Source organism: Oryza brachyantha, chromosome 6 (assembly GCF_000231095.2).
Source record: "Oryza brachyantha chromosome 6, ObraRS2, whole genome shotgun sequence".
Lineage (NCBI taxonomy): Eukaryota > Viridiplantae > Streptophyta > Magnoliopsida > Poales > Poaceae > Oryza > Oryza brachyantha.
In genome coordinates, this window is record NC_023168.2 from 20,442,973 (window position 1) to 20,468,521 (window position 25,549).

General features: G+C 40.8%; 2 protein-coding genes across 2 annotated transcripts; one reads left to right on the top strand and one right to left on the bottom strand.

The window, feature by feature from the left end:
• Nucleotides 1-2,485: 2,485 nt before the first annotated feature.
• LOC102699876 (xyloglucan endotransglucosylase/hydrolase protein 22-like) lies at nt 2,486-4,128 on the top strand. Its single transcript, XM_006657226.3, has 3 exons — nt 2,486-3,014; nt 3,118-3,311; nt 3,426-4,128. The coding sequence occupies exons 1-3, from the start codon at nt 2,736-2,738 to the stop codon at nt 3,817-3,819; spliced, it is 867 nt and encodes a 288-aa protein (XP_006657289.2). The 5' UTR covers nt 2,486-2,735; the 3' UTR covers nt 3,820-4,128.
• Nucleotides 4,129-16,602: 12,474 nt separating this feature from the next.
• LOC102701831 (probable xyloglucan endotransglucosylase/hydrolase protein 25) lies at nt 16,603-18,034 on the bottom strand. Its single transcript, XM_040525041.1, has 2 exons — nt 17,375-18,034; nt 16,603-17,283 (listed from the first exon to the last, which is right to left on the bottom strand). Exons 1-2 carry the CDS (start codon nt 17,842-17,844, stop codon nt 16,863-16,865), a joined length of 891 nt encoding a protein of 296 aa, XP_040380975.1. The 5' UTR covers nt 17,845-18,034; the 3' UTR covers nt 16,603-16,862.
• Nucleotides 18,035-25,549: the final 7,515 nt, after the last annotated feature.

Sequence of the window (25,549 nt, forward strand, 5' to 3'; positions counted from 1 at the left end):
CACCATATGCAAGCTACTCTATATTGTCCTATCACTTTTGGAAGCCCTGTGTCTCGAAAGAAAAAATGAAAAGGTAACACACGTGTCCCTAAGAGGACCACCAGGCCAGAAACACAAAGTGATTATCATGCATTAACACACTAATCATAGAAAACTCAATGTGGTTAGTCCACTGAATGGGTCATGCTCTTGCTTTGTGGCTGACTAGTTTGCTGCAATCAGTTGGTGGATGGAAGAAAAAGAGCAAACCTACAATTCATCAGTGTGACTAGCTGAACACTCTGATAGCCTGATGTATATGATTCCCAACTTTTTCCCAGCCGACCCATGATCATCTTAGAAATTGGCGACACCACTTGATCCAACGAGATGATAATATGATACAGGGATTGGAGGCCATGCCATTACTGTCCCAACATGATTCCTGCATGCGTAGCTCCCTTTTGATCTATCTGAAAAATATAGGTTTAACAAGCGCTAAGGACGGTGGACAATTGAATGGGATGGGCATTGTTGAGGAGATAAGGCTAGCTAGCTACGTACATGGAGTGGAGCACTTGTCTAGGCTAGCTCTAGAAGAGAGTATTATAGCTTGTTGGATTATTGGATTGGATGAGCGGTGTCCTTCTGCAGCTTATGACATATTCTCCATTACTTTCTATATTTATATGTATATTAATAAATCTATCTATATATAAAACATATATATTGATATATAAATAAAACTAGACAAACTTAAAAGGTATTTTAACATGGAATGGAGAGAATATTTGAGATAGGTGAAACTATACAATTATTATATAATTGTTATAATAGTTGTTTGAGAACATAAAAAATATAATTGAACTACTGTAAGATTTTAAAAATACTCTACAAATATCAAATGAGGAACATTTATATAATTTTTGTACATGAAACCCATCGTTTAAAAGCTTAAGAAGCACGTACGTCCGTCGTAACCAAAATTTATCATAGGAAACGAACGAGACCTTTGCACGGCAACGTATGTTTGTCTGAATGTTCACGGGACTGCCATTTAATTTTGCAGTACATATGCATCTGTGATCAATGCATCAACGGATGCATGTATTTCTGAAAGAGATTTCCTGATCTGATACTTCAACTTCAATTGTAGGCGTCTGGACAGTCGGTTAAGCTGTCGCTTTGATTTGAGAAATTCAGAGTGCACCGGCTAAGTCCCATACTCCTATTTTTGCCAAGCTGCAGATGGTATATTATGCGTGGTCGCCTATGGCGATCTTTAATCCACAGGGAATCAAATCTCGGTCAAAACCTAGCGAAGCTTGGCGTCACCTGATTCCCATTTCTGAGTACGCTGGCAGCCTGAGTGAAAGGAGTAACAGGCCAGCTCTGCTTCATCAGATTCTGTTGCTGAGCAGGAGTACTTTTCAAGAATCGAAAAAAAAAACCTTCCAATGTCTTGGAGTCATTAATTGTTTTACATTAAACGGATCTAATTTTATTATATTATACCGATAGTATGTGTTGTAGAATTTCTATAATGGTAAATTAGAACTAAAACATATAACTTTACGATAAATTCATGTGTCAGATATCATGTTAATTTAGATAAATTGATAAATATATCTTACCAAAATTTTAAATATTAAAAAAGTCTTATACGTGCCCATTTAATTAGTGTGCAATTGACAAGCAAGCAGTAGCATAAATTTCCATAACAAGCTAGCTAATGAATAGGACATCCAAACAAACTAGTAATCACAATCATCATCTTATTAGTTCGGCTCGATCGGTCACATCGTTTTTAAATCCGCACTGTTTGTTTTTGCGTGCATCATATCTCTTCAATGTATTTTTCGTTACTAGAGTTGCAATCTTTCCGTGTACTTATCAGTGATCAATGCATACATTTGAGTGTCAGCCCACGACTTCTCAGTTGGGATCAAAATAGGTGACGAGAGGTTGCCGATCGATCGCTCGGTGACTTTAGAGCGTTGAGATCGGTATGGTTAAAAAGGTAAATAAATTCAGATAGACATATATAATCTAAAAAATAAAAACCAAAGGGTTTGAAAAATAAATTTAAAATATATCTATCTCTACTGACCCCAACGAAAAAACGTAGCAGTGAATTAATTAGGAGTGTAATTATTAGCTATAAAAAACTTAGAAAATAAATTGATATAATTTTTAAAGCAACTTTAATATATTTTTTTATAAAATATACCGTTTAGTTGTTTGAGAAGCATATGTGATTGAAAAGAATTGGGGGTAATTGTTTGGGTGTTTTATAAAAAAAAATAAACGATATATTTGCAAACACAAAATAATTCGTAAATAAAAATTTTATATACGTGTTTTTAGCGATCTACAGCTGAAAAATAAACATCGATGAAAACACTCTAAAACTAATTTTAAATTTATTGCTAAAAATTTAAAATTTGGCTTATAAATGGAGTGCGGGTGCGCAACGCGGCCTGAGCTGGCAAAACTGAGGCTCAGCTCCAGAAGCAAACTGGCTAACCAAGCCGTGTGGTTCTGACTCGTGTCCACATCGTCAAGCTGTTCTATTGATCCAGCACACGTACGTTTCCGCCTCTTCGTCTCCGGTCCAACCATCCGACGGAAATGCTAAACCAGCTCGCCTCCTTTCCACTGGCCTATAAAAACCACAGCATTGCACGACGATTTGTCACCACCACCACGAGCTGATCGATCGAACGAACCAGCCGAATCCAACAGTGTTATACGCGATGGCTTCTTGCAGCACAGGGAGAGCGTTGGCGGTGGCGATGACACTGTGCTCCGTGCTGCTGCTCGCCGCCGCCGCCGGCAACTTCTACCAGGACGTGGACATCACCTGGGGCGACGGCCGCGGCAAGATCCTCGGCGACGGCCAGCTCCTGACGCTGTCACTGGACAGGTCCTCCGGCTCCGGGTTCCAGTCCAAGAACCAGTACCTCTACGGCCGCTTCGACATGCAGATCAAGCTCGTCCCCGGCAACTCCGCCGGCACCGTCGCCACCTTCTACGTACGTATGCACGAGCACGCATCCATCACGTCGTCGATCACCGCCACACCTGCTTCTTAGCTTAGCTTCTGACATGAAAGAATTGGTACGCATGTGGTTGCAGCTGTCGTCGCAGGGGTCGCAGCACGACGAGATCGACTTCGAGTTCCTGGGCAACGCGACCGGCGAGCCGTACACCGTGCACACCAACGTGTACAGCCAAGGGAAAGGCGGCCGCGAGCAGCAGTTCCGAATGTGGTTCGACCCGACCAAGGACTTCCACACCTACTCCGTCCTCTGGAACCCGGCTCACATCGTGTACGCACGCGACGTTCCACTGCTTAGTAGAGAGCACCGTAGAGAAACAAAAAAAAAAAAGCAACGAATTACAGTAGGAATCTGATGATGAGCTCGATGTGGTTTTGAGTTTAGGTTTTACGTGGACGGGACGGCGATACGGGAGTTCAGGAACAGGGAGGCGATGGGCGTGGCGTTCCCGCGGACGCAGGCGATGCGGGTGTACGCGAGCATGTGGGACGCGGAGGAGTGGGCGACGCAGGGCGGGCGCGTCAGGACGGACTGGTCGCAGGCGCCGTTCACGGCGTCGTACCGCGGGTTCGCCGCGGCCGGGTGCGCGCCGCCGTCGTCGTCGTCGTCGCAGGCGGCGTGCGCGGCGCCGGGCAGCCCGTGGATGTACCAGGAGCTGGACGGCGCCGCCCAGGACCGGCTCCGGCAGGTGCAGCGAGACTACATGATCTACAACTACTGCGCCGACACCTACCGGTTCCCCCAGGGGCTCCCTCCCGAGTGCTCCGCCTCCAAGTAGAGAGAAACAACACATCTGAAAATATATTGATTCTGGTATAGAGTGAGCCTGTATATGTAGGCTAAGTTTCCTACTTTAGCTAAGTTCTAAATTAAAAAAAAAATTACACATGTCTGGTTGGATATAGACACCGGGTAAAAAATATCTTTGTCTAAAAAAAATATGTATATTGGTTCTAGTATGGACCATAGAGCGAGTTTGTGTATGTATATGTATCTTTGACATGTGTAAAAAGTAACTGGGAATATAATAAGTCTCGTCGACATAGGATGTTTTTTAAGACGAGGATAAATATCAATTATTTGGGTATATAGATTTGTTAAAATGACACGATGCATAATTGCATGGCTTTTATATCATTTTTGAGAAATATTTTAGGTACCAAAATTTTTAGTATAATTTTTTATATGATAGCTAGATTTTTATATTGAAAAATATAGTATCTTGAGATATTTTAGAAGAATGTTTAAAAAGCTCTAATTGCATATGGCGATCGACGTGGTCCAGCGTGCACGCTAAAAAAACGGTCCAAAGATAAAGTAGAGCTTGAAAAATGATGGACGGAATGGAATCAGTTAACCAGCCGGCCGACCTGGGCAGCCCGGCGGCGGCTAAACTTTAGCAACGAAGACAATTTTACATATGGGGTCCAACTTGCGCACCATATCATGGAATCCTTTCTACCCCACACGCGGATGCACACCACGACGCCAAACTCGTGCCTCACCGAACCTGCTATCAAAGACTTTAGGCCCTTTCGGTAATTGGATCCTCTGACTTCATGCTCTTTATCGCTATTGAATCTATTTTGCTACAGACCTATATTTTATGGACCTTAAGTTATATGATTTAAGGTAAAAGATCTTAATGCTACTATGATCATATTTGTTTATAATGAGATTTTTATATTTTATAGATTATCTGATTTTATGATAATCATTTAAGGTTATAAAAAAATGATTTAACTAATATGAAGTTGAAATTTTGCGTTAGAAAATTATCGTACATATTTTTTTCACGAAACATTTACATTGAGTACTTTAGAAAATATGCTAATAAAAATCAAAATCCATAATCAGAAAAGAAAAAAGTGTTGCAAATGGTTAAGGTAGGTTGGAAATATTAGGGACCGAAGTTTGTGATTTGTCCAAAAGATAAAATAGGTGTAGAACATATTATATTTTAAAATAAATTTTAAATGTTGAAAAATATCATATTTTAAGACGGGGAGAGTAGTTATGGACTACACTTTACAGATTTGCTATAGGAATAAATTCACCTGAGGTCTCTCAACTTAACATCAAGTCTATTTAACAGATTTGTCATAGGAATAAGTTCACCTGAGGTTCTTTAATTTAACATCAAGTCTGTTTGAGGTCCCTTAACCCCAAAACCAGATATGTGTACCTCCAAACTCGTATAAACCGTTTAAAAAAAATCCCTTAGCAGTATTAACTGATTTTGCTGACGTGGCATATAGTGGGTCACATATATCAGTTTTTTTTCTCTTTTCTTCCTTTTTCTATTCTCACCAGGCGGACGGGCGCGCGCTCATCGACCTCGTGGCCCCGCCGGAGCGCCGGGCTGCGGTGAGGGCGAAGCGGAGGCACTCCCGTGGGTCCGCCTCGCCGCCGTCGACGTCGAGTGGGTGCACGTGCTCGCCGTGGGGTGGGCGAGCCCACTCCGGGGGTTCATGCGGGAGCACGAGCACCACCAGACGCTGCCTTTCAACTGCATCCGCCTCCCCGACGGCAAGGGCATCGTCAACATGTCGCTCCCCATTGTCCTCGCCGTCAGTGACTGAGAGAAGGAGGAGATCGGAGACATGCCCGACGTCGCGCTCCAGGGCCCCGACGGCGGCATCCTTGCCATGCTACGCAGGTGGCCTCCTCGTCTCCTATCCTTCCATTTCTTACTGATTTTTCTCCTCTCCCACCATTTCTTTGCCTTGTGACGAACAAGTCGGGAGATCGAATCATATGCCGGCATTAGGCTGATGATCTGTGCCACGAGATGCTGATTGGATGCCGTAACCAGCAACAATCCCAAAAAACAAAAACTTGGGAAGATGATAGTTTTTTTTTCCAACGATCTCGATCAAGATCGGTGTCTTCTCGTTAAAATCTCCGTCTATGCGCCCTGAACATCACTACCTCGGCCGCCGCCACCCGTTTGGCCACCATCGCCCGCGTCCTGCAGCTTGCTGCTGCCCCCGCCCCATCCCAGGAGTGATTAGAGGAAGAAGAGAGAGACGAGAGAAAAGAAAAGGAAGAAAAGAGAAAAATAGAAAAAAAAAAGATATGTGGGACCCACCATATGACATGTCAGCAAAACCAGTTAAAATTTGAGTCAATCTGCCGAGGGACCTTTTCTAAACGGTTTATGCGAGTTTACGGGTAATTTCTGTTCTGATGTTAAAGGAATCGGACAGACTCGACGCTAAGTTGAGGGACCATAAGTGGACTTATTTCTTTGCCATATGATATTGTAGCCTTCTTGGGCTTGTTTTAGTTGCAGAGTGGAGAAAAAAGGAAGCCCAATGTTGTGCGTGATCCAAAAAGGAGACTAGCTAGTCTACCAGGCCTTGCTATCCAATATGGTGAAATTAGACACACGGCCCAGCTTAGTTCGTTCGCCCATAATTTCCTTACTGGGCTGAATTTGCCTGCCGGCCCAACAAATCAAACGGCAAAATGTTACAGGTGCAAAAACAGCACAACCCCTTTTAAAAAAACAGAGCACAAGGCTGTGTGGCGGTAGGGATGGCAATGGGTAAATACCCATCGGGTATTGATACCCATACCCATATCCACCATTAAAATTTAGATCTACCAAAATTCTCATACTCGTCACGGGTATAAAAAATTCCCCATACCCGTACCCGCCTGAGTAAGCCTCACCCGCGGGTCACCTATTTACCCACCAAATTTGACATGACAATAAAAGTAACACAAAATATTTTGATCCAATTGTAGCAACCAGCCAACGACAAGACATCCGCATCAGTCACACAATACCATAAATCCCATCAAATAGTACTTAAGTAGTAGTAGACAATAGATAAATCCACATAATTTCATATATGGGTTGAGGCTTAAATACCTAGGGTTTCATATTGGGCTAGCCTAATTTCATATATGGGCCAGAATGTTCATTTGGGCTTCCGGGTATTTATTACCCGCGGGTAAACGGGTATGGGTATCATAGGAACGTTCTCATACCCGCGTATCTATTGGGTGAAGGTATTTACCCGTTTGCTTACCCACGGGTAATACATTTAGCCTATATCCGTACTCTAATGGAGTAAATACCTATCAGATCTCAGGTCGCGGGTCTCCGTTGCCATCTCTATGTGACGGCAATATTTCGATCAATTTTAGTACCGAAACTTTGAATGAGAGTGCAACTGCAGGCGGGGACAAAATAAGATAAATTTAGAAGAGAAGTGATTAATGATATAAGTAATCCTATGAATAATAGTAGAAATATTTATATTTTGGTGTAATATTTAAATTCTAGAAATAATTATATTTTGCAAACGAGAGAGTATTTCTTAATTACTTGAAAGCAAAGTTGTCAATATACTCACACCTTCTCCATCCCAAGGAGCGCGTCCAGCACGTCCTATGAGCCCACGTTAGTTAAAAAAACCAAGCTGTTAGTTAAAAAAAAAACACTTCCTTTCTCCTATGAGCCCACGTTAAAAAACTGTCTTTTTTTTTTTTTATGGATCCATAGAGTCCATCTCCATCCATCCTCATAATCGTATGAGCACGTCGCCAATACACGATGGACATGTTACTTGTTTTCTAGCAAGGACAGAGTACAAAGGAAAACCACGTTTTCCTGAAACGAGAGGAGCAAGCGAAAGTGATGGATCCCAGGCGAATCCGTCGGCACTCGGCAGCAGCAATGCAGCAGCGTGCGGAATAGCAGCAGGATTTCTCGTTGCACCACACGTCGTAGAAGCGCGACACCACAGGGACACACACAGTCGCGCGCGACGACGTTGCCTAGCTCGCCAGTCACAGTCGAGGCGATGACAGAAAGAAACTTTTTTTTTTTTGACAATGTCGATCTGATGCCAAAGTTAATGGCGACGCGACGTACGATCAGCATCAGCTAGCCCCGGCCCCGGCGGCCGGCGACGGCGTGCGTGCGCGGCCACAGGCCTTCCCGTTGTCAGTGCGTGGGATTTGTGGTTGGGCACTTGGGGCCGGACGGCATGAACTCGCCACCGATCAATTCTTCCGAGGAGGAGGAATCATACTGAAACCCGACCAGAAACCCGATGTGGGTGAAACATGGCAAATTGGCAATGGGAGATACTATCACCATTGTTTCTCTTCAGATGACTACTGTTTATTGTTCGATCTGGTTAATTGATGATGGCAGAGCCTAACTTAAAAATGGGCTGTGTAGATACGGGATCTGAATACTGAAGTTGTATAGTCACACGATCTAAATTCTAAAGTTATGGCTTTGTTTGAACCTGTGGTGTAGCATATACAATGTGATCTAGGTGCCGGCGGTTGATGAGTTTGGCTGCGTCTGTAACAATTTCCATTTGTTGGGTAGCAGCAAAAGAATTCGTGAAGATGTTGTACGTAGGATACTTTCTTTTGCTACTTCACTTATTGCACGTCCTGTATATGTGAGCACTGATGAAATCATGAAAGTTGTGTAGGGCAACAGTATAATTTCCAGCTGCGAACTTTAGAGTTGAGCAACCAGATAGGACTATTCGTTCATGTACAACGGATAATGATTGGGTTCCTTGATATTTTCAGTGGTGATTGGGGTTACTAATGACTAGCAGTAGAGCAGAAAACAATGCAGGATTTCAGGCAACATCAAAGCTGGATGGATTAGTAGCACAAAAAGGCACAAAAGGCACCACCCTAACATTAAACCCTAGAGGAAATCAAAGCCTTTTACCGAGTACTACGTACAGTAGCCTCTCAAGCGCCGGATCACTGTTCAGCTGGACACAGACAGTGTCCAGAGTTCAGAACAGAGTACACATTTAAGCTCTCAGCTCAGCTGGAGTGAGCTATAATCGAGTTGGATTCCAGCTCGATGCTCATAGGCCGAGTTGAAAGTTCAGCAAATGCCTTATTGTTTGTAGCTCGTCAGTGCTATTAAAGCCTCCTTTAAATTGGGATGGGTTTCAACTTTCAAGGCCATGCCTTTCATCTCTGCAAGATGCTTGGAAAACTACTTGGGTTGTTTCAGTCCATGTGCCATCACATGTGCTCTCCAAGCTTATAGTTAAACAGATAGTGTGATTTATAGCGTGCATCTCCATCACATTCCAACTAGGAAGAACACCGGATAGATCTAGATAGTAACTGAACTGAATTATGCTCTTTCAGAAAATAGAATCAACTGAATTTTCTCATACTTGGCCAAATTAAAGATGTCCAGGGCTATCTAAGGCGTGATCAAATCCAATAGGAGGGCTAGTCTTACACGCATAGTAGCAGCTGTCCGCCGGAGGGAGAGGGACTGGTCCCTGAATTAGCAGAAAGTCGCTTTAAGAATGCCATTGATGCATCAAAGGTAGTAATCCCAGATGCTAATTAGGGCTATGATGATCCTCTGGTATCTAATCATATGCAGGGTTAGGCCAGGCCAGTTGTCTGAACTCAGGTGTGCCAATTATGTGGCTGCTGAAATTGTGCGCTTAATGTTGATGGGTGTACTGAAGCTAGAACTTGCAATGAATCCAACTCAGCTGCTGTATATCTGTTTTGTTTCTAGTGCGAATTTTAACCTGTGACTTTGTTAGGCAAGTGAAATCTGGAGATTTAGCAGCAGATCTGGAGTGCTTGCATGCATCTCCATTTCCACTAGATTCAGGACCATTTTTGCAATCATCAAATGATTAATTAATTAAGTGATTGTGGTGTACAGCTATGGAAGATCTTGGATCATTTAGTAATAGCAATTATGATGTTTTTTCTCTTATTGCTTGCACAAAGAAACATGTTAATTTGTGGCAAGAAATAGTGTAGAACTGTGGACCAGCAAGAAGCAAATTCCTATTGTTTCAAGGTTAAGGTCATCTTTGATTCAAAGAAAATTCATAGAAATTTTAAAGGATTTCATTTCTATAAGAATTTTTTCTACAAAGCCCTTTGAATCAAAGGAATGAATCCTATGAAATTCATATGGAATGTCTCTTCCCATATCAGTTATCAGTTTTGAAGAAAATTTAATAAGAGGTAGAACCTCATGGAAAAAATCCTATGAGTCTTTATCTCTCCTCAAATTCCTGTATTTTTCCTGTGATCTAATCAAACGGTCATTCCTACGTTTTTTCTGTGTTTTACAATCCTCTGTTTTACACTTGCATTCCTGTCAGAATTCTATGTTTTTTCTATTTCTCCGTTTTTCACTACTGGGATTCAAAGGGGCCCTAATCCTATGATCCAAAATACTCCATGTAGGCAAAAAAAAAACAGAATTTCTATAGGGTTTCATCTATGAAATTATTTACGGAATTATTATGGTCCAAATAAACGTGTTGCCACATGAAAATGTGCAATTAGCTGAGTTAGCTCTGACTTGTCAATGGCAGTGCAGCTAGTGCTAAGAGTCTTGCGAGAGATACTACCCCACCCATAAATAAACATCATGGAGATTGGAGAACCAATTATTTGTCTCCCTGTTAAACTTCATAAATTTGACAATGTAGCTATGTGGGTATCCTGTTCTTGGGTCTGTCCTTGCGCTACGTACAAGGTACAGCCCAGCTCAATCATGCATAGGTCAGCAGTTCAGCGCTAGTCCAGAGTTACTTGCTAATCCTAATATAACTGTATTTCTAGCACTATACATGCAAATTAGTTACATGAAAAAATAACTTAAATATTCTTCATTAAATAAGGGAATGATATTTTGAGAAGCAGTTAGAGGTAAAATGGACAGAGATTTGAATATTTGGTGATTGATGGGACAACTAGTACTCCTTAAATGTACTCTATGGAATATACATTTAATTTTTTTAAAAAATATAATTATTATTGGATAGAGATAGCATATATGTTTTTCCTGCCACTGGATTTTAGGCCTAAAAGGACATTAATTACATGTCGGTGTCAAACCCATGGAGCGTCCACGAAAATTTTTTTTCTATTCAAACCAAGCTTCTAAAAGCTCAAGGAATTTAATTCTCACCGGTTTAATAAAAGAGTCTATAATACACCGTCAGACGGACCAATATATCGTGGCTATTGGAGCCATGCGCCTGTAATCGATCATTAGGGTCTCTTACCCAGACAATAGGGGCTTCCAAACGGGGTCTGCCCTATGCTATTTTTTATTATTTAGTTACAAGAATTTTATCCTTGTTCTTCTTCCTTATAAAAAACAAAATAATGATTATATTGTTCTTCACATGCATTCCAGTATAACATTTGATATCTCTTGATATTTTATATAAGTGTCAAAATCCGTATTTTGGCAGGTACCAAATTTAACACTAAAGATTTTCGGTAGCTTTCGATATATCTAATTAAACAATAATATTTCTCTTACTAAAAGAAGAGCAGATACATATAGGTCAGAAACACTTCTTTGTTATAAATGGTCTTATATTTTCTCCCGCAAAACGAGTAACTCTTTTGGGAAATAAGGCCATTGTTGGGAAGCAATGTTAGCATATGTTTCTATCTAGATCAAGTAAATAAGGGTATGAGTTTTTTTAATTAATTTGATTGAAGTAGTCATTTGTTGGGTAATATTACGGTAGTTTTTACTAGCAGTAGCAGTGTACTAAAATTTATACCTAACCACTTATTTTTATAAGTATATTAAATATTTTATTCTAAAATATGGTAAGATATATTTATTAATTTATCTATTTTAAAATGATATATGACATAATTTTATCGAAGAGTTATATATTTTAGTTCTAATTTTATCCTAATAGAATTTCTAGTATAGTAAAATCAAATCCATCAGATTTAAAACAATAGTTGAGGGTACCTTAAAAAATCCAATTTATTTTTAGAAGTTAGGACGAGAGCACAGATATGTTCGGTAATGGTACGTACAGAATGTTTAATAGTTGACTCTATCAATCGTCATGTAAGCAAATTTGGTGACATGAAGGAAAGAGAGTGAAAGAGAGAGAAAAACGGTTGTCATGCGTGGTAACGGCTTAGAGTCAACCTTTAGCATTTATTCAAGGAAACTTTCTTGCATGAGGGTTATAAAAAGAAAACTAGCGTAATAAAAATATTTTATTGTATTGACGTAGAAACCACACCTAACTCTACTTTTATATATATTATTATAAAATAGACTCTTGTTATTGACGTATCTTAAAGATAAAAACCACAATAGACTATACCATTAAATATGGCCTGCTTGCGCTCTAAACAAAAGAAGATCTTCCCGATCTACATATAAGTTTTGGTGGAGCTTTTATAGCAACCAATCGTAAGCCACTGGTTAGTGCAGACACATAACATACTCCATGCATGCACTCCCAAATCCCTATCAGATGAGAGACATGATGAGGTGACAAAACAGCCGGACGTCGGTTGCATACTACCCACACACTGTATGGTACAGCTAACTAAGATGACATTTAGCGAACTTTGTTATCATTCTCCTAAGATTTTTTTTCTGGTAACTCGGTCATTTCTGTAGACTGCCAAGAGATTTCTGGTAGTCCAAGTGGTATTAACACACAGATTCAGTCTTGTGCTACAGCATGTCTGATTTTTAAAAAGAAATTATATAAGGTAGGTAATACTAGTTTGAATTTGAACATGAGTTTTTTTTTAGACATAAGAAGTACAAGATTCACACTAGTGGTCTGCTTTATCCGTCTCAAAATATAATTATTTTTAGTATTTTTTATAGTTAATTATTTCTAATATTAAATCTTGTCCTAAAATATAATATTTCTAGTATTATTCACGTTACTTACTGCTCACTTTCTTTCCATTTTACCATCTATCTAACTTTTTCTCGCTCTTATTTACTTCTCGTTATCAAAGAACACTATTGTTTTTTCTTAACTTTAACTACTGCTAAAAAAACTAAAAATACTTATATTTTATACACCAGCCGGTACAAGTTTAGTCGGGAAAATGAAAAATTTTGGATGTCACATCAGACGTTTGACCAGATGTCGGATTGAGTTTTTGGACACGAATGAAAAACGAATTTCACGGCTCGCCTAGAAACCGCGAGACGAATCTTTTGAGCCGAATTAATCCGTCATTAGCGCATATGGGTTACTGTAGCACTTATGGCTAATCATTGACTAATTAGGCTCAAAAGATTCCTCACAATTTCTCACATAATTGTGTAATTAGTTTTTCATTTCATCTATGTTTAATGCACTATTTAGATGCCCAAAGATTTGATGTGATGTTTTTGGGTAAAAATTTTTGGAAACTAAACCTAGCCTAACCACAATATCAGTTTCGCTCCGCAGCCAAGCAATGTTGGCAACTGAGGGCATACACAGTGTAAGGATCCCCGTGTAGTGGTTCTAGCAAAAAAGAAGAAGCCAAGTAGGATAAAGCCCTCCACTTCACAGTGCATATAGCCTCAGGTGGGTCCCACAGAAAAAAAAACACCTTTTCTTTTTCAGCCACTCAACCGTCTCTCCCATCTCTCTCCGAGCTCTCTCCTCCCTCTCTCCCTCTCACAGATCTGAGCCTCCTCCGACGGCAGTGGCCCACGGCAGCGGAGCTGGGCATGGCATCGACGGCGACGGAGCTCGGCGGCGCTGGAGGTGGTCACGGATCACAGCGGCGGGCCGACAGGCTCGGTGGCGCGGGGGCGGAGCTCGACGTCGGGCCTGTGAGCTCGGCGGCGCGGGCGAGCGGATCTAGCCGAATCTAGTCCGGGCCGACGACCTCGGCGACATAAGTGAGCAGATCCACTCTAGCTAACGAGCTCTCCTCTCCCGCTTGGCGGCGCGTCAGAGGGCGCCCGCGTCCCGGCGGCGCTTGTGTCTAGGCGGCGGCGTCCGCGTCCCGACAGCGGTGCCCGTGTCCAGGCGGTGGTGGCCGCGTTCCGGCGACAGCACGTCGGAGGTCGGCCGCGTCCCGTCGGCGGCGGAGGAGCACATCTTGGCAGCGGCGGACGAGCTCGGCGGCCAGACTCTCTCCCTCACCTTGTCACGCACATCTCGGAGGAGCTTGCGGCAAGGTGGACGGACGGCTTCTCTGATAACTTTTCGAAAAAGCTAACGAGAAACGCGTGCCTCGCAGAAGACGCGAGAAGCCTGGTTGGATGACGCATTCGGCCGAGCTGGCGAGGAGTCTTGTACGGGGAGGTGTGAAGCTACATGCCATGTCACTGCAATGTGCATGGACGGGGAGGTAATACTTAGTTTGAATTTGAACTAGAGTTTTTTTTTATTTTAGGATGGAAGAAGCACAAGCTAGTAAAGATTCGCACTAGTCGTCTGCTTTATCCGTCTCAAAATATAATTATTTATAGTATTTTTATAGTTAATTATTTCTAGTATTAAATCTTATCCTAAAATATAATATTTCTAGTACTATTCACGTTACTTACTACTCGCTTTCTTTCCATTTTATCATCTATCCAACTTTTTCTCGCTCTTATTTACTTCTCATTATCAAAGAACACTATTGTTTTTTCTTAACTTTAACCACTGCTAAAAAAACTAAAAATACTTATATTTTATACACCAGCCCGGTACGAGTTTAGTTTAGTCGGGGAAATGAAAAATTTTGGATGTCACATTAGACGTTTGACCAGATGTCAGATTGAGTTTTTGATACGAATGAAAAAACGAATTTCACGGCTCGCCTAGAAACCGTAAAACGAATCTTTTGAGCCAAATTAATCCGTCATTAGCGCATATGAGTTACTGTAGCACTTATGGCTAATCATCGACTAATTAGGCTCAAAAGATTCCTCACGATTCTCCACATAACTGTGTAATTAGTTTTTCGTTTTATTTTTATTTAATGCTCTATTTAGATTTAGATGTCTAAAGATTTGATATGATAAAATTTTTGGAAACTAAACCTGGCCTAACCACAATATCAGTTTAGCTCCACAGGCCGCAAGTAGCACCTCAATATTCAGAAAATTCAGATGCTAGTAGTAGCTGAAATGGCTGTCCCGTGAGACCGTGACCTGCTTGAAAGGATAAGGCAAGCGGTCACCTTTCTTCAGAGAAAGAAAAAGATCACGGCTGCTAGCTTTGTTCCAGTAACACGTACTACTACTGCTCTAGCAGCAGCAGAGAGTGATCTGTTTCTGTTGGCGAATTTGGCTCGATCGATCGATCTGCTTCGTCGTTCTCATCCAATCCAATCCAACCCGGCCGACGACGGCCACGGACGAGGCTATCGGCTACGGCTGCTCCGTGATCTGTCGGTGCGGCCGGCCACATGTCCGAATCGGAAATGGAACACGCATCTCGCAGACAACCCCAGAGTCTGCAGACCTGACGAGCCATGTCCTCCTCGTGTTGCCCCTCCTCGTCGTCTTGTGTCCTGTGACCCACACAGTTCTCAGTGCTCACATACACTTGCTGCTAGCCATGGATTAGCCAAGATATGGCATTTGAATCAAGTAATCGTTCTGCTTGTTTGTTTGTTTGTTTCTAGTGCTAGGTGCGGAGAAAAACCAAACAACTTATTTCTAATTAAAAATTAGTTAATAAATAATATATATGCGTGTGTTTTTAATCTATCAAAAAGTTAATGGTGAAAAAATAAAATATAATAAAAACCCTGAAATCTACTTCAAATCCAAATCCAAAGATGGCTGCCAGTTTCTTCTTCATTCATGGAGTATCTCTGGTTAATCGTATCTTAATTTTGGCACTAATAACGAAAGCTCTGTCTGTCCAGTTGAACCCAACATCCCTATCGCGAATCGTGATAGATTAAGACTTAATTTTTTTATTGATCAAACAAAGAAACTGTTCGACACCGAATCATTGGAAAGGCTGCTACGTACGTATACAGGTGTATGTAAACACCTGGAGACTGCAACATCTACCAGCCTGTGTTCTACGTACGCCTAGTAAGAAATTGACCCGGTGTTGACAGCCACGGCTGATCAATACTCCCTCTTCCAAAAAAAACTAATTTTTTTGGTTTTTCTCCATTCGTCTTATATGTAAATATTTTAAAAATATTTAAAATATTAGTCACACGTAGAGTATTCATGTTTTATTATTTAATAATATAAAATTATTAATTGTAATTTTTATTAATAAGACGAATAGTTAAAACTTTTATATTTTCTGTTTTATTATCTAATAATATAAAATTATTAATCGTAAATTTTTTAATAAGACGAATGGTTAAACATGTTTTCTGTTTTAATAATAATATAAAATTATTAATCGTAAATTTTTTAATAAGACAAATAGTTAAACATATATATATATATAAACTGAAAAGTTGATTTATTCCAGTACGATATATATATAAACTGAAAAGTTGATTGTTTTCTGTTTTATTAATAATAATATAAAATTATTAATCGTAAATTTTTTAATAAGACAAATAGTTAAACATATATATATATAAACTGAAAAGTTATATATAAACTGAAAAGTTGATTTATTCCAGTACGATATATATATAAACTGAAAAGTTGATTTGATTTGATTTATTCTAGTACGGGAGTGGGACAGAGGGAGTAGTGGGACAGGACAAAGATCAACTCATTTCAACGCACACAATTTATGGCTGTAATTAAATCGCAACTAATCAGGAGTATCAGACAAAAGATGACAACTTTCAGGGCAAACAAGATTTACACAGTTGCACGCTTGGGAACAAGAACATGTATGTGATGTGAGGAATATATTACACATGAATTGTGGCATGGACATGGACACGGACACGATCAGTTAAACACGAACAGGGCGTGGATTACTACGAACAGTGAAAGAAAGAATTTTACCCCAGCTACATTACACATTGTGTTCTTCGATCCCCAAGTGCCAATCTTTTATTTATTTATACAGACGCCGGCCAGCCCATCTTCTTCCCCATCTCCGGCGGCGGCGGACGACGTTACATGGAGCACTCGGCGGGGAGGCCCTGGGGGAAGCGCTTGGGATCGGTGCAGTAGTTGTAGATCATGTACTTGCTCTGCACCCACCGCATCCGCTGCTGCCGGGTGAGGTCGAGCTCCTGGTTGTACCAGGCGGCGGCGGCGGCGGCGCCGCTGCCGGGGGCGGCGTCCGTGCCGACGGAGGCGCCGCAGCGGGTGCGGCCGCCGGCGGCGACGACGCAGGCGTCGGCGCGGAAGGCGCGGTAGGAGGCGGAGAAGGGCGCGTGCGACCAGTCCGTCTTGACGCGGCCGCCCTGCGTCGCCCAGTCGTCGGCGTTCCACAGGCTGGAGTAGAGCCTCATCGGCTGGTTCTTCGGGAACGCGATCCCCTTCCCCTCCAGGTTCCTGAAGTCCCTGATCGGCATGTCGTCCACCATGAATCTGCACCAAACCACAGCATTTCTCACTCACTCACTATGCATCGCAGCCATGGAGATCGATCAAGAAATCATTTTCTTTTTTGTGTGCTTACATGATGTGCTTGGGGTTCCAGAGGATGGAGTAGGTGTGGAAGTCCTTGGTGGGGTCGAACCAGAGGCGGAACTGCATCTCGCGGTTGCCCTGCCCCTGCGTGAACACGTTGGTGTGCAGCGTGTACGGCTCGCCGGTGACGTTGCCCAGGAACTCGAAGTCGATCTCGTCGTGCGCCGCGCCCTGCGACGACAGGTAGTAGGCGGTCACCGTGCCGGCGGAGTTGCCCGGCACCAGCCTCAGCTGCATGTCGATCTTGCCGTACAGGTACTCGTGCTTCGACTGGAACCCGGACCCGGACGTCCGGTCCAGCGTCAGCGTCAGCAGCTGCCCCTTCTCCAGGATCTTGCCGCGCCCCTCGCCCCAGGTGATGTCGAACTCCTCGTTGAAGTTCCCCGCCGCCGCCATCGCCGCCGACCAAACCACCACCGCCACCATCACCACCCCCCAAACCGCCATGAATTTCGCCATCTCTCTCTCTTCTCTAACTGAGCTGATCAATGGAGAGCTCGAAGCTGATCAATGGAGAGAGCTCGGAGCTTCGTGTTTGAGTGGGAGAATCAGGGCATGGGCTGGGGTTTATATAGGGGTTTGGAGCACTGGGAGGTGGATGGTGCCGCGAAGTGAGTGAGGTCTCTGCCGCTGCCATGCCGTGCCATTGCCAGCCGTGTAAATCGGTGTGAGTTGGCGCCAGGGAGGCGGGAGACAGCGGCCTCTGTAGCGAGCAGCAGAGTGCTCGACGAGACACGACGCCATAGGCAGGCTCACGTATGTGTGGTAGTACGTACAGCCAGATATTAAAAATCGATCGAGACGTGCAGCGAAATCTGGATGCAACGGCTCCGTCCCTCACCGCTGGATTTGCCGTCTTTGGTTTTGGGCTCTCTCGGCTCTTGCACTGGTCAGACGGCGAGATAAACTTCTGATCCATTTTTTTTCTCAAATTTGACATGAGAAAGTACTCAGTGAGAGTTTATGTTTGGATGATAAAAGAATGTCGACGTGTTGTTTTTTCTTTTTGAGCGGGTGAAATACTTTTAGGATCAAATTTGTCTTCAAATAATATTACTTCTTCACTCACATTCTCATCTCAATTAGTTACTGCAATATTTTTCTATTTAATTCATCTATACGTTTTCTTATCTTAACTAATGATAACTATTTAGCACTTCAACCTTAGGGGTGATTGTTTCAATTTTTTTTGAAAAAGTCAAACTGCATATTTGCAAATAAAAATTAATTCGGGATAGAATTTTTATAGATGTATTCTTCACAGTCTAAAAGTCAAGGGTGAAAAATAAATTTCGATGAAAAACTCAAAATCAAACCTAATTTAAGGTTAAAAGTTTAAATTTTGGCATATAAGTATAAGCGAAAAATAGGGACGCTAGTTTCTTCGTAACAGAGTATAAGTAGTTATGTGTTGACTGTTGAGAGTTGAGACGAAGAGAGGATTCGCCAACTCCACCATGTTCAAACAACTTTAGATCCATCGGTTAGACTTGTATGTTCAAAATGGTTTCTACCATTTTCTGGATGCGAAGATGCATGGCAAACTTGTGCTGGTGCCGGTGACAACTCACACTATTGGCACCGGTGCACTTCTTTTGCATTCATGAACCATGAGTAAGTTAAGTTTGAATCAACTGCTATTTTCAAGGACCGAAATTTTTCGAGCACATCAAGTGCAATCATCAGTGTGCTACAGTACCACACAAATACAGTTAGCTATAATTGCATGGCAAAGGTGCATTGCATTTCTGTCAGAAGTACTATACATTAATCAGACTATCAGAGTGTCCTACGATACTGGTTGTCAAAAGTCAAGATTTATGTATGTTTACACCGTATTTCTCTCGAGACAAATATGAAATCTTAAGCTAGTGCAAACATTATTTTCAATGCAGAATTTGCACGATGAATTTATATACTCATATGTCCAATGACGTGTATGTATCTCGGTTCAATTAGTGATATATATCAAATCTTATATGGAAAAAGTTTCATATATACGAACATAGGTCCAAAACAAATAAGAAAGAATAGGGCGGAGGAACAAATTCGTACCAGCTATGTAAAGGTTCGGTGGTCCAATCTAGAGACGATAAGCCTACCCGGTCATCTTGCCTAATGACTTCTCATAACTTATTTGGCTCCTACCAAGACTGTTTGTATGGTTTTCATATTTATTTCTCTAATTCTACTTGAATAAGACTATAAAAGAAAATCATGGATATAAATATAAGACCCTCGAGTGGAGGAGAACAATCGAATAAGGACCAATATACCACAAGGTGTATTAGAAGCCACATAACTCAATCCCATCGAGTCGACATTGGAGAACCAATGATATCTAGTCACTAACAACCATGCTCGTGTTATCTTAATCAATATAGTTGCAAACTGCCCTTGGGTTTCCTACTCATATCATACTGATGTGAGATTGATATAAACTTGAAATTCGTTACACCCAATAGGAATATAGCTACTCAACTATAAGGGAGGCGAACCTATATAAAAAATCAATATGTCCTTCTTGTTGCTACACTCTCGCACATACCTTGATATCGGCTGAACCCAATATTCTCAAATAACTAGTTGGATCTTTATTTGATGACCATACACTTCTTTCATCGAAGCCTTATGCTCACCCCCGAAAAATTCACCGAATCCTAGTACAATATGAATACAGAGAATAAAAGACCAAACTGTCTCTCATCGATGCAATATTGTTATTGATTAGAGAGTATTCCATCAATTCCATATCATAAGACTTTTTGAGTTTGTCTAGATTTATCTACGTATCAATATATATATGTATATATGTTGTATATGCGTCTAGATTTATCAGCACACATAATCTAGACAATATCGGAAATTCTTATAATATGGAATGAAGAGAACATGTAAAAGGTGCCAGAGGAATAAAATTTTCTCAATTACAAGCTAATACTACATATGAATATAGAATTTAATTTATTTTGAGACAAAATTTAAACTCTAACGGTTGATTTAATTTGAAATGGATGGAGCACTCCATCTGTTATCAAAATAAGTGTATTTTTTCTAGGCAGATAGATCACTTTGGCATAGCGAAAGTATTAGAGATGATACGGTCCCTGTATGATTACAAATACTGCAAATGCTCCGCAGAGGTTTTGAAATTTCATCATTTTCTTTCGAAACATACTCATGCCACCTCAAATTTTCAATTATGGAACTGATTAAGACATCTGATAAGTCTATGTACCAGGCATAGGAGCTGAAGATACAGGATGAGATGCCAATGCATGTAACCAACCAACCACCATGAAATAGGCGTTGTAGTTTTCAGTTTTGATCAGCTGCGTCACTCAAAAGATTGACAATATCTTTTTATTTATGTTTATGCTTTTATTTAAAATTTAAATTTTTAATATTAAATTTAAGGTTGATTTTGGTTTTTTTACCGAATTTTATTTTTCAGCTTTCACTTTTATATCGTTAAGAATATATATATATAAATTTTATTCACAAATTATTTTTATTTATAAATATATTATTTGATTATTTTCATGAAAATACCAAACAATCACTCTACGATACTCATAACATTAAGCTGTCATGAGCTTATCAGTGCTTTGCCTTTCCCTTAGCAGGATAGTTTGCACGATGATTTTCAAGAGAGAATGGAAGAAATCAAACACTTCCATGTGAGAAGTATGATTGGCTCATCTTTTCGTTTATATTTATACTCGTAAGCCAAATTTTAAATTTTAAAAATAATCTTTGAGATAAATTTTAGGATTTCTTCATTGTAGTTTATTTTACGGTATTTGCACTTAGAATGATAATAACATGTATGCAAAAAGTTTTACCCATAAGTTAATTTTAGTTACTAATATAAAGTTGTGTTTATGCATATTATAAGAGAAACCATGAGATTACTGCAGTCTAAAGAGTTTTTTCTCCGAAAATCTAAAGTATTTCATCGGTATAAAATAAGTACGATCTTCAGTTTTAATTAGCATCCAGTATTTATTTTAGAAACAAGGGAATACTCCGGTACATGATTGATACTACTAATTTTGCAGGTACTCCTTTCTGACCTTAACGCACACCGCTATACGCAAACCGACGTTACAAAATCCAAACATCTGTCTGGCAATCTTTGTCTCACACGCCCAAAGACGAAACTCAGAAGATCGTCCCTCGTGTCCATCGTGGCAGAGGCTCTGTGGCAAGACGAAGACTCGAGTATACTCACACGTCACGAACCATACCATAGGGGATCCATGGATTTTTAGTCTCTTATCACATCGGATATTTGGACGTTAATTAGGAGTATTAAGTATATTGATAACAAAACTAATTGTATAAATAAAGATTATTTCATTAGAAAAAAATTTTAAACCTAATTAAACCACGATTAGCAAATGTTTACTGTAGCATCACATTCGCTAATCATAGACTAATTAGGCTTAATAAATTGGTCTCACGAAATAGTTTGAGATGAGTTTTATTAATAGCCTATATTTAATACTTTTAATTAATGTCTAGACATTTAATACGAGTGACCGTAAAAAGTCTCTGGGTAGAGCACTGTACAACACAAACGTGCCAATATTGCAGGTTAACAACTGGAGTACCTCATCACCTAGGACTCTAGGAGTAGATATTTCGCGAATGCTCATTGGTGATGCATTCCCGTAGTACTGCTACGGGCTGTAAGAGCTAGACTACTCTGCTATCTGCTCCATATTACCATACTAAAATAATCTTAATCATTGATTTATATTTCTACTGCTACTAAAGAATATTATAACCAAGGTTTAATGTGACAGAATAAATAGATCGAATTCATTAAATTGAAAAAATAAACTGTTTAATCAGTTCCTCCACCAATAAAAAAATCAAATAATATATTTATAAATAAAATATTTATATACATATTTTTGGATGAAAAAATAAACTTTAGTTAAAACCTCTAAAATTAACTTAAAATTTCAAAAATAATTTATAAACCGAAGAAAAGACGGGACGACGGAACATCTCATCAATGGGGTCTGGGGCCGGGCGGGGCCGACCCGTCGTTGATCGTGTGCCAGCTAGCTACTCAATCGATCGTGCTGGCACGGCACGTACGTGTGGATCAGCGAATCCACTGCTCCAAATTTGTACTAGTAGTTGAAGGCTCACACGCCTGCCTGCTCCCCGCCATTAACACAAAACCCTCCGCTGAGCTGAGCTGAGCTGAGCTGATCTGATCGAAATGCACGTACGCGTACGCGTCCGACTGATCGATTCCAACCGTACGTGTGTGTGGCTGCGTGCGTCGGCGTCGATCACCAGGATGCATCACGCAGCTTGGCCGGCCTTGCTATCATTGCGACTGCATGCCTCCATGGGTCCCTAGCTAACGCCTTGCGTTTATTGCTGCCAACTCCGAAATTGTCGCTCGACACTGTACTGCTGCTGTTGTGTTCAATACTCGATCGTAATGATCCAGCAACATCACTCGCACATCTCCATGTCGACCGGTGGCGAACCCAAAACAAAAAGATCCTATACATATCATAATACATATAAAATTCTTATTTTTAATTAATAATATGATTAATATATACTAAAACAACTAGATATTAAAATTTTACCCGGGGTCACAGGACCCTAGGTAGCATACTATTGGATAGTCCCCAAAGGCGACGACTACTCGTTAGCACAACTGTACTACTACTGTACTAGTAGTATACTAAGTTTATTTCAAAATATAGCTAATTATTTTATCTGTTTCATATTATATAAGTCATTTAACTTAAATTTTAACTAAATTTATATGAATATATTATCATTTTCAAAACGAGACAAACATATTATATATATGTATATTTAATGTTAGATACAATGAAACTAATTTAATATTTTAAATTTGAAAAAATCTATAAATTTGGTTAAACTTAAACAATTTTTACTAATAAAAGGTCGAACGAACTATAATATAAAACATATAAAACAGAGAGATAATTGTTAAATTTCACATTATAAAACATTGTGTTATTATCTAAATTTATTTATGTGTTGATAAATCTAATCACATGTATATGATAAATCTAGATAAACTAATACGAAGGAAAAGTGTACGTCTATATTTATCGTGGCAGGAAATATCAAATGGCTACTAGTAGTTTTTACAAATTCTTTTACTACAAGTATAGGTGGCAGGCTGGCGGGCCGTCGGGTGTCAGGCCATCATTCCCCTGTCGGCTCGGCATCCGTACCGTACCTACGTGGGGTTTCATCTCGTGATAGCCCAGACGCTGCGCTCCAGCTGTGTGTTTACGCGACGCGTCGTACGGCTCGCGCAGCGGCGCGGACGCCGCCGGCGCAGCAGGCTGCCCGTGCGCGCGTGGGGGCGCTCGGCTACGGCCGGCACGTGTTTGTCCTCGCGAACGACCGAGACGATGGCCGCGTGGTTTTTCTTTTGCCTGCCTTATCCGCTGGCTTGGTGCCGCCTGCCACATCTGCCGGCGCGTGCTGCCGTGGGTCTCTCCGGCCGGCCCCCCGCCGGCGACGACGACGACGACGAGGATTCGTCGCATCTATCCTGGAGGGATGAATCCCTCGTCATTCAGCTGGGCCAAGTTCGATGGATTCATGATATACCATAGGCCAGGCTCTATCTCATGTCGATCCATCTCACGTAGGGGTGATGGGTGATAGTAAGAGCATCTCCAACAGCTCATCATCCCATCCTCTATCCTAAAACTAAAGAATGAATAGTAAAAGTTGAGCTCCAGCAGATCATTTATCTCATCATCTATTTTTAGATGTCATCCATATTAGGAAAGAAACTCTATATTTAGATGTTCTCTCTCCAATCCTCTAAATAGATATAGATGATGCCATATATAGATGATCTGCTATAGTACAAAGGGATATAAAGGATGAAAGTGTTTTAGATGATCATCCAAATGAATATATGGATGACCAAATTTAGATTAGCTGTTGGGGATGCTCTAAGCCCAACTGTTTATCTACAAAAGTTAAAGATCAGGTTTAAAACGGGTTAAAAACAAGATGGTATAGAGTTTTGAGCTAAAATTTTTAAGAATTAAATAGGGCTATGAAAGAACCCACCACTCCTACCTGGACGAATCGCTAGCACCCAGCGTGCAGCGGTGACGACTGAGAGCAAGTTCAATAGTATAGTCAACTACTAGCTCTAATTCATCTATAGCCAATCTAATAGTCAATTTATACAATAGTTACCTACAAAACATATACTACTATGTTCAGGAGCGGATACTATGGGGACGGCTTAGGCTTAAGCCCTATGCCTGGCTAAAAATTACATTAGGAGTGTATTAAATTTTTAGCTAAGATTTATCCAAATAATTCATACTCTATCATTTGAGCCCTAGGTTTAAGAAACTTTTAGTTCTGCCTCTAACCATGTCACACCTATCATACACGTTGTGTCTTAGAGTCCGTGTTGCGGCTGACTACAAATCTATAGCCCACCGCTCTTCTTTCATCTCTTGTCTCATTAAAATAGCGTGTTATTTTACCTGTTCTGATGATTCAATTTTTTTTCTTTCTGTTTCACTGTTTACTCTGAGCCAAGTTCGATGGATTCAGAGCATTTCATCATTTACGCGCTTTGTTTATTCGGCACAAAGCCGCGACGCGACATCCATTCATGGCACGGGTGCCGTAACAAACCGTACATGAACCCGCTAAATTACGAGTAAAAATTTAAATTTATTGTTGATTTTAATATTTTTCATCGTAATTTATTTTTTACATTGAATTTTATATCGATATGAATACATATATTAGAATATTATTCACCAATTTTTTTATTAGTAAATATTGTTTGAATTTTTTCTTAAAAAATAAAAACATGGCCCCTATACACCGTCATTTTTTTTTCATACCTCACGTGCCTATATTATTAGTAGTAGTAGCTGCAATTACTCCGTTTTGGCGGTTGATACACGCAAGGCACGGGGTGGTCTGGTTGTGGGGTCAGTGGGCCGGGGTGGCAGAAGGCAGAAGACGACGCGAAAGCACGTACGGTGCATGCTGTTTTGCAAATGGCAACCAGCTGTGTACGGAGTACATGGATGCATGCATGTATGGCGAGAAAAGCGTGCCGTATCACCTGCTCCTCTTCATGGGGTGGGGCTAGAGCACG

Excerpts from the sequence above, each read along its gene's own strand:
- LOC102701831 (XM_040525041.1), bottom strand. The coding sequence starts at position 17,844 with ATGGCGAAATTCATGGCGGTTTGGGGGGTGGTGATGGTGGCGGTGGTG. Across the intron at positions 17,284-17,374 it reads TGGAACCCCAAGCACATCAT|ATTCATGGTGGACGACATGC; the intron begins GTAAGCACACAA and ends GGTTTGGTGCAG.
- LOC102699876 (XM_006657226.3), top strand. The coding sequence starts at position 2,736 with ATGGCTTCTTGCAGCACAGGGAGAGCGTTGGCGGTGGCGATGACACTG. Across the intron at positions 3,015-3,117 it reads GCACCGTCGCCACCTTCTAC|CTGTCGTCGCAGGGGTCGCA; the intron begins GTACGTATGCAC and ends ATGTGGTTGCAG. Across the intron at positions 3,312-3,425 it reads TGGAACCCGGCTCACATCGT|GTTTTACGTGGACGGGACGG; the intron begins GTACGCACGCGA and ends TTTTGAGTTTAG.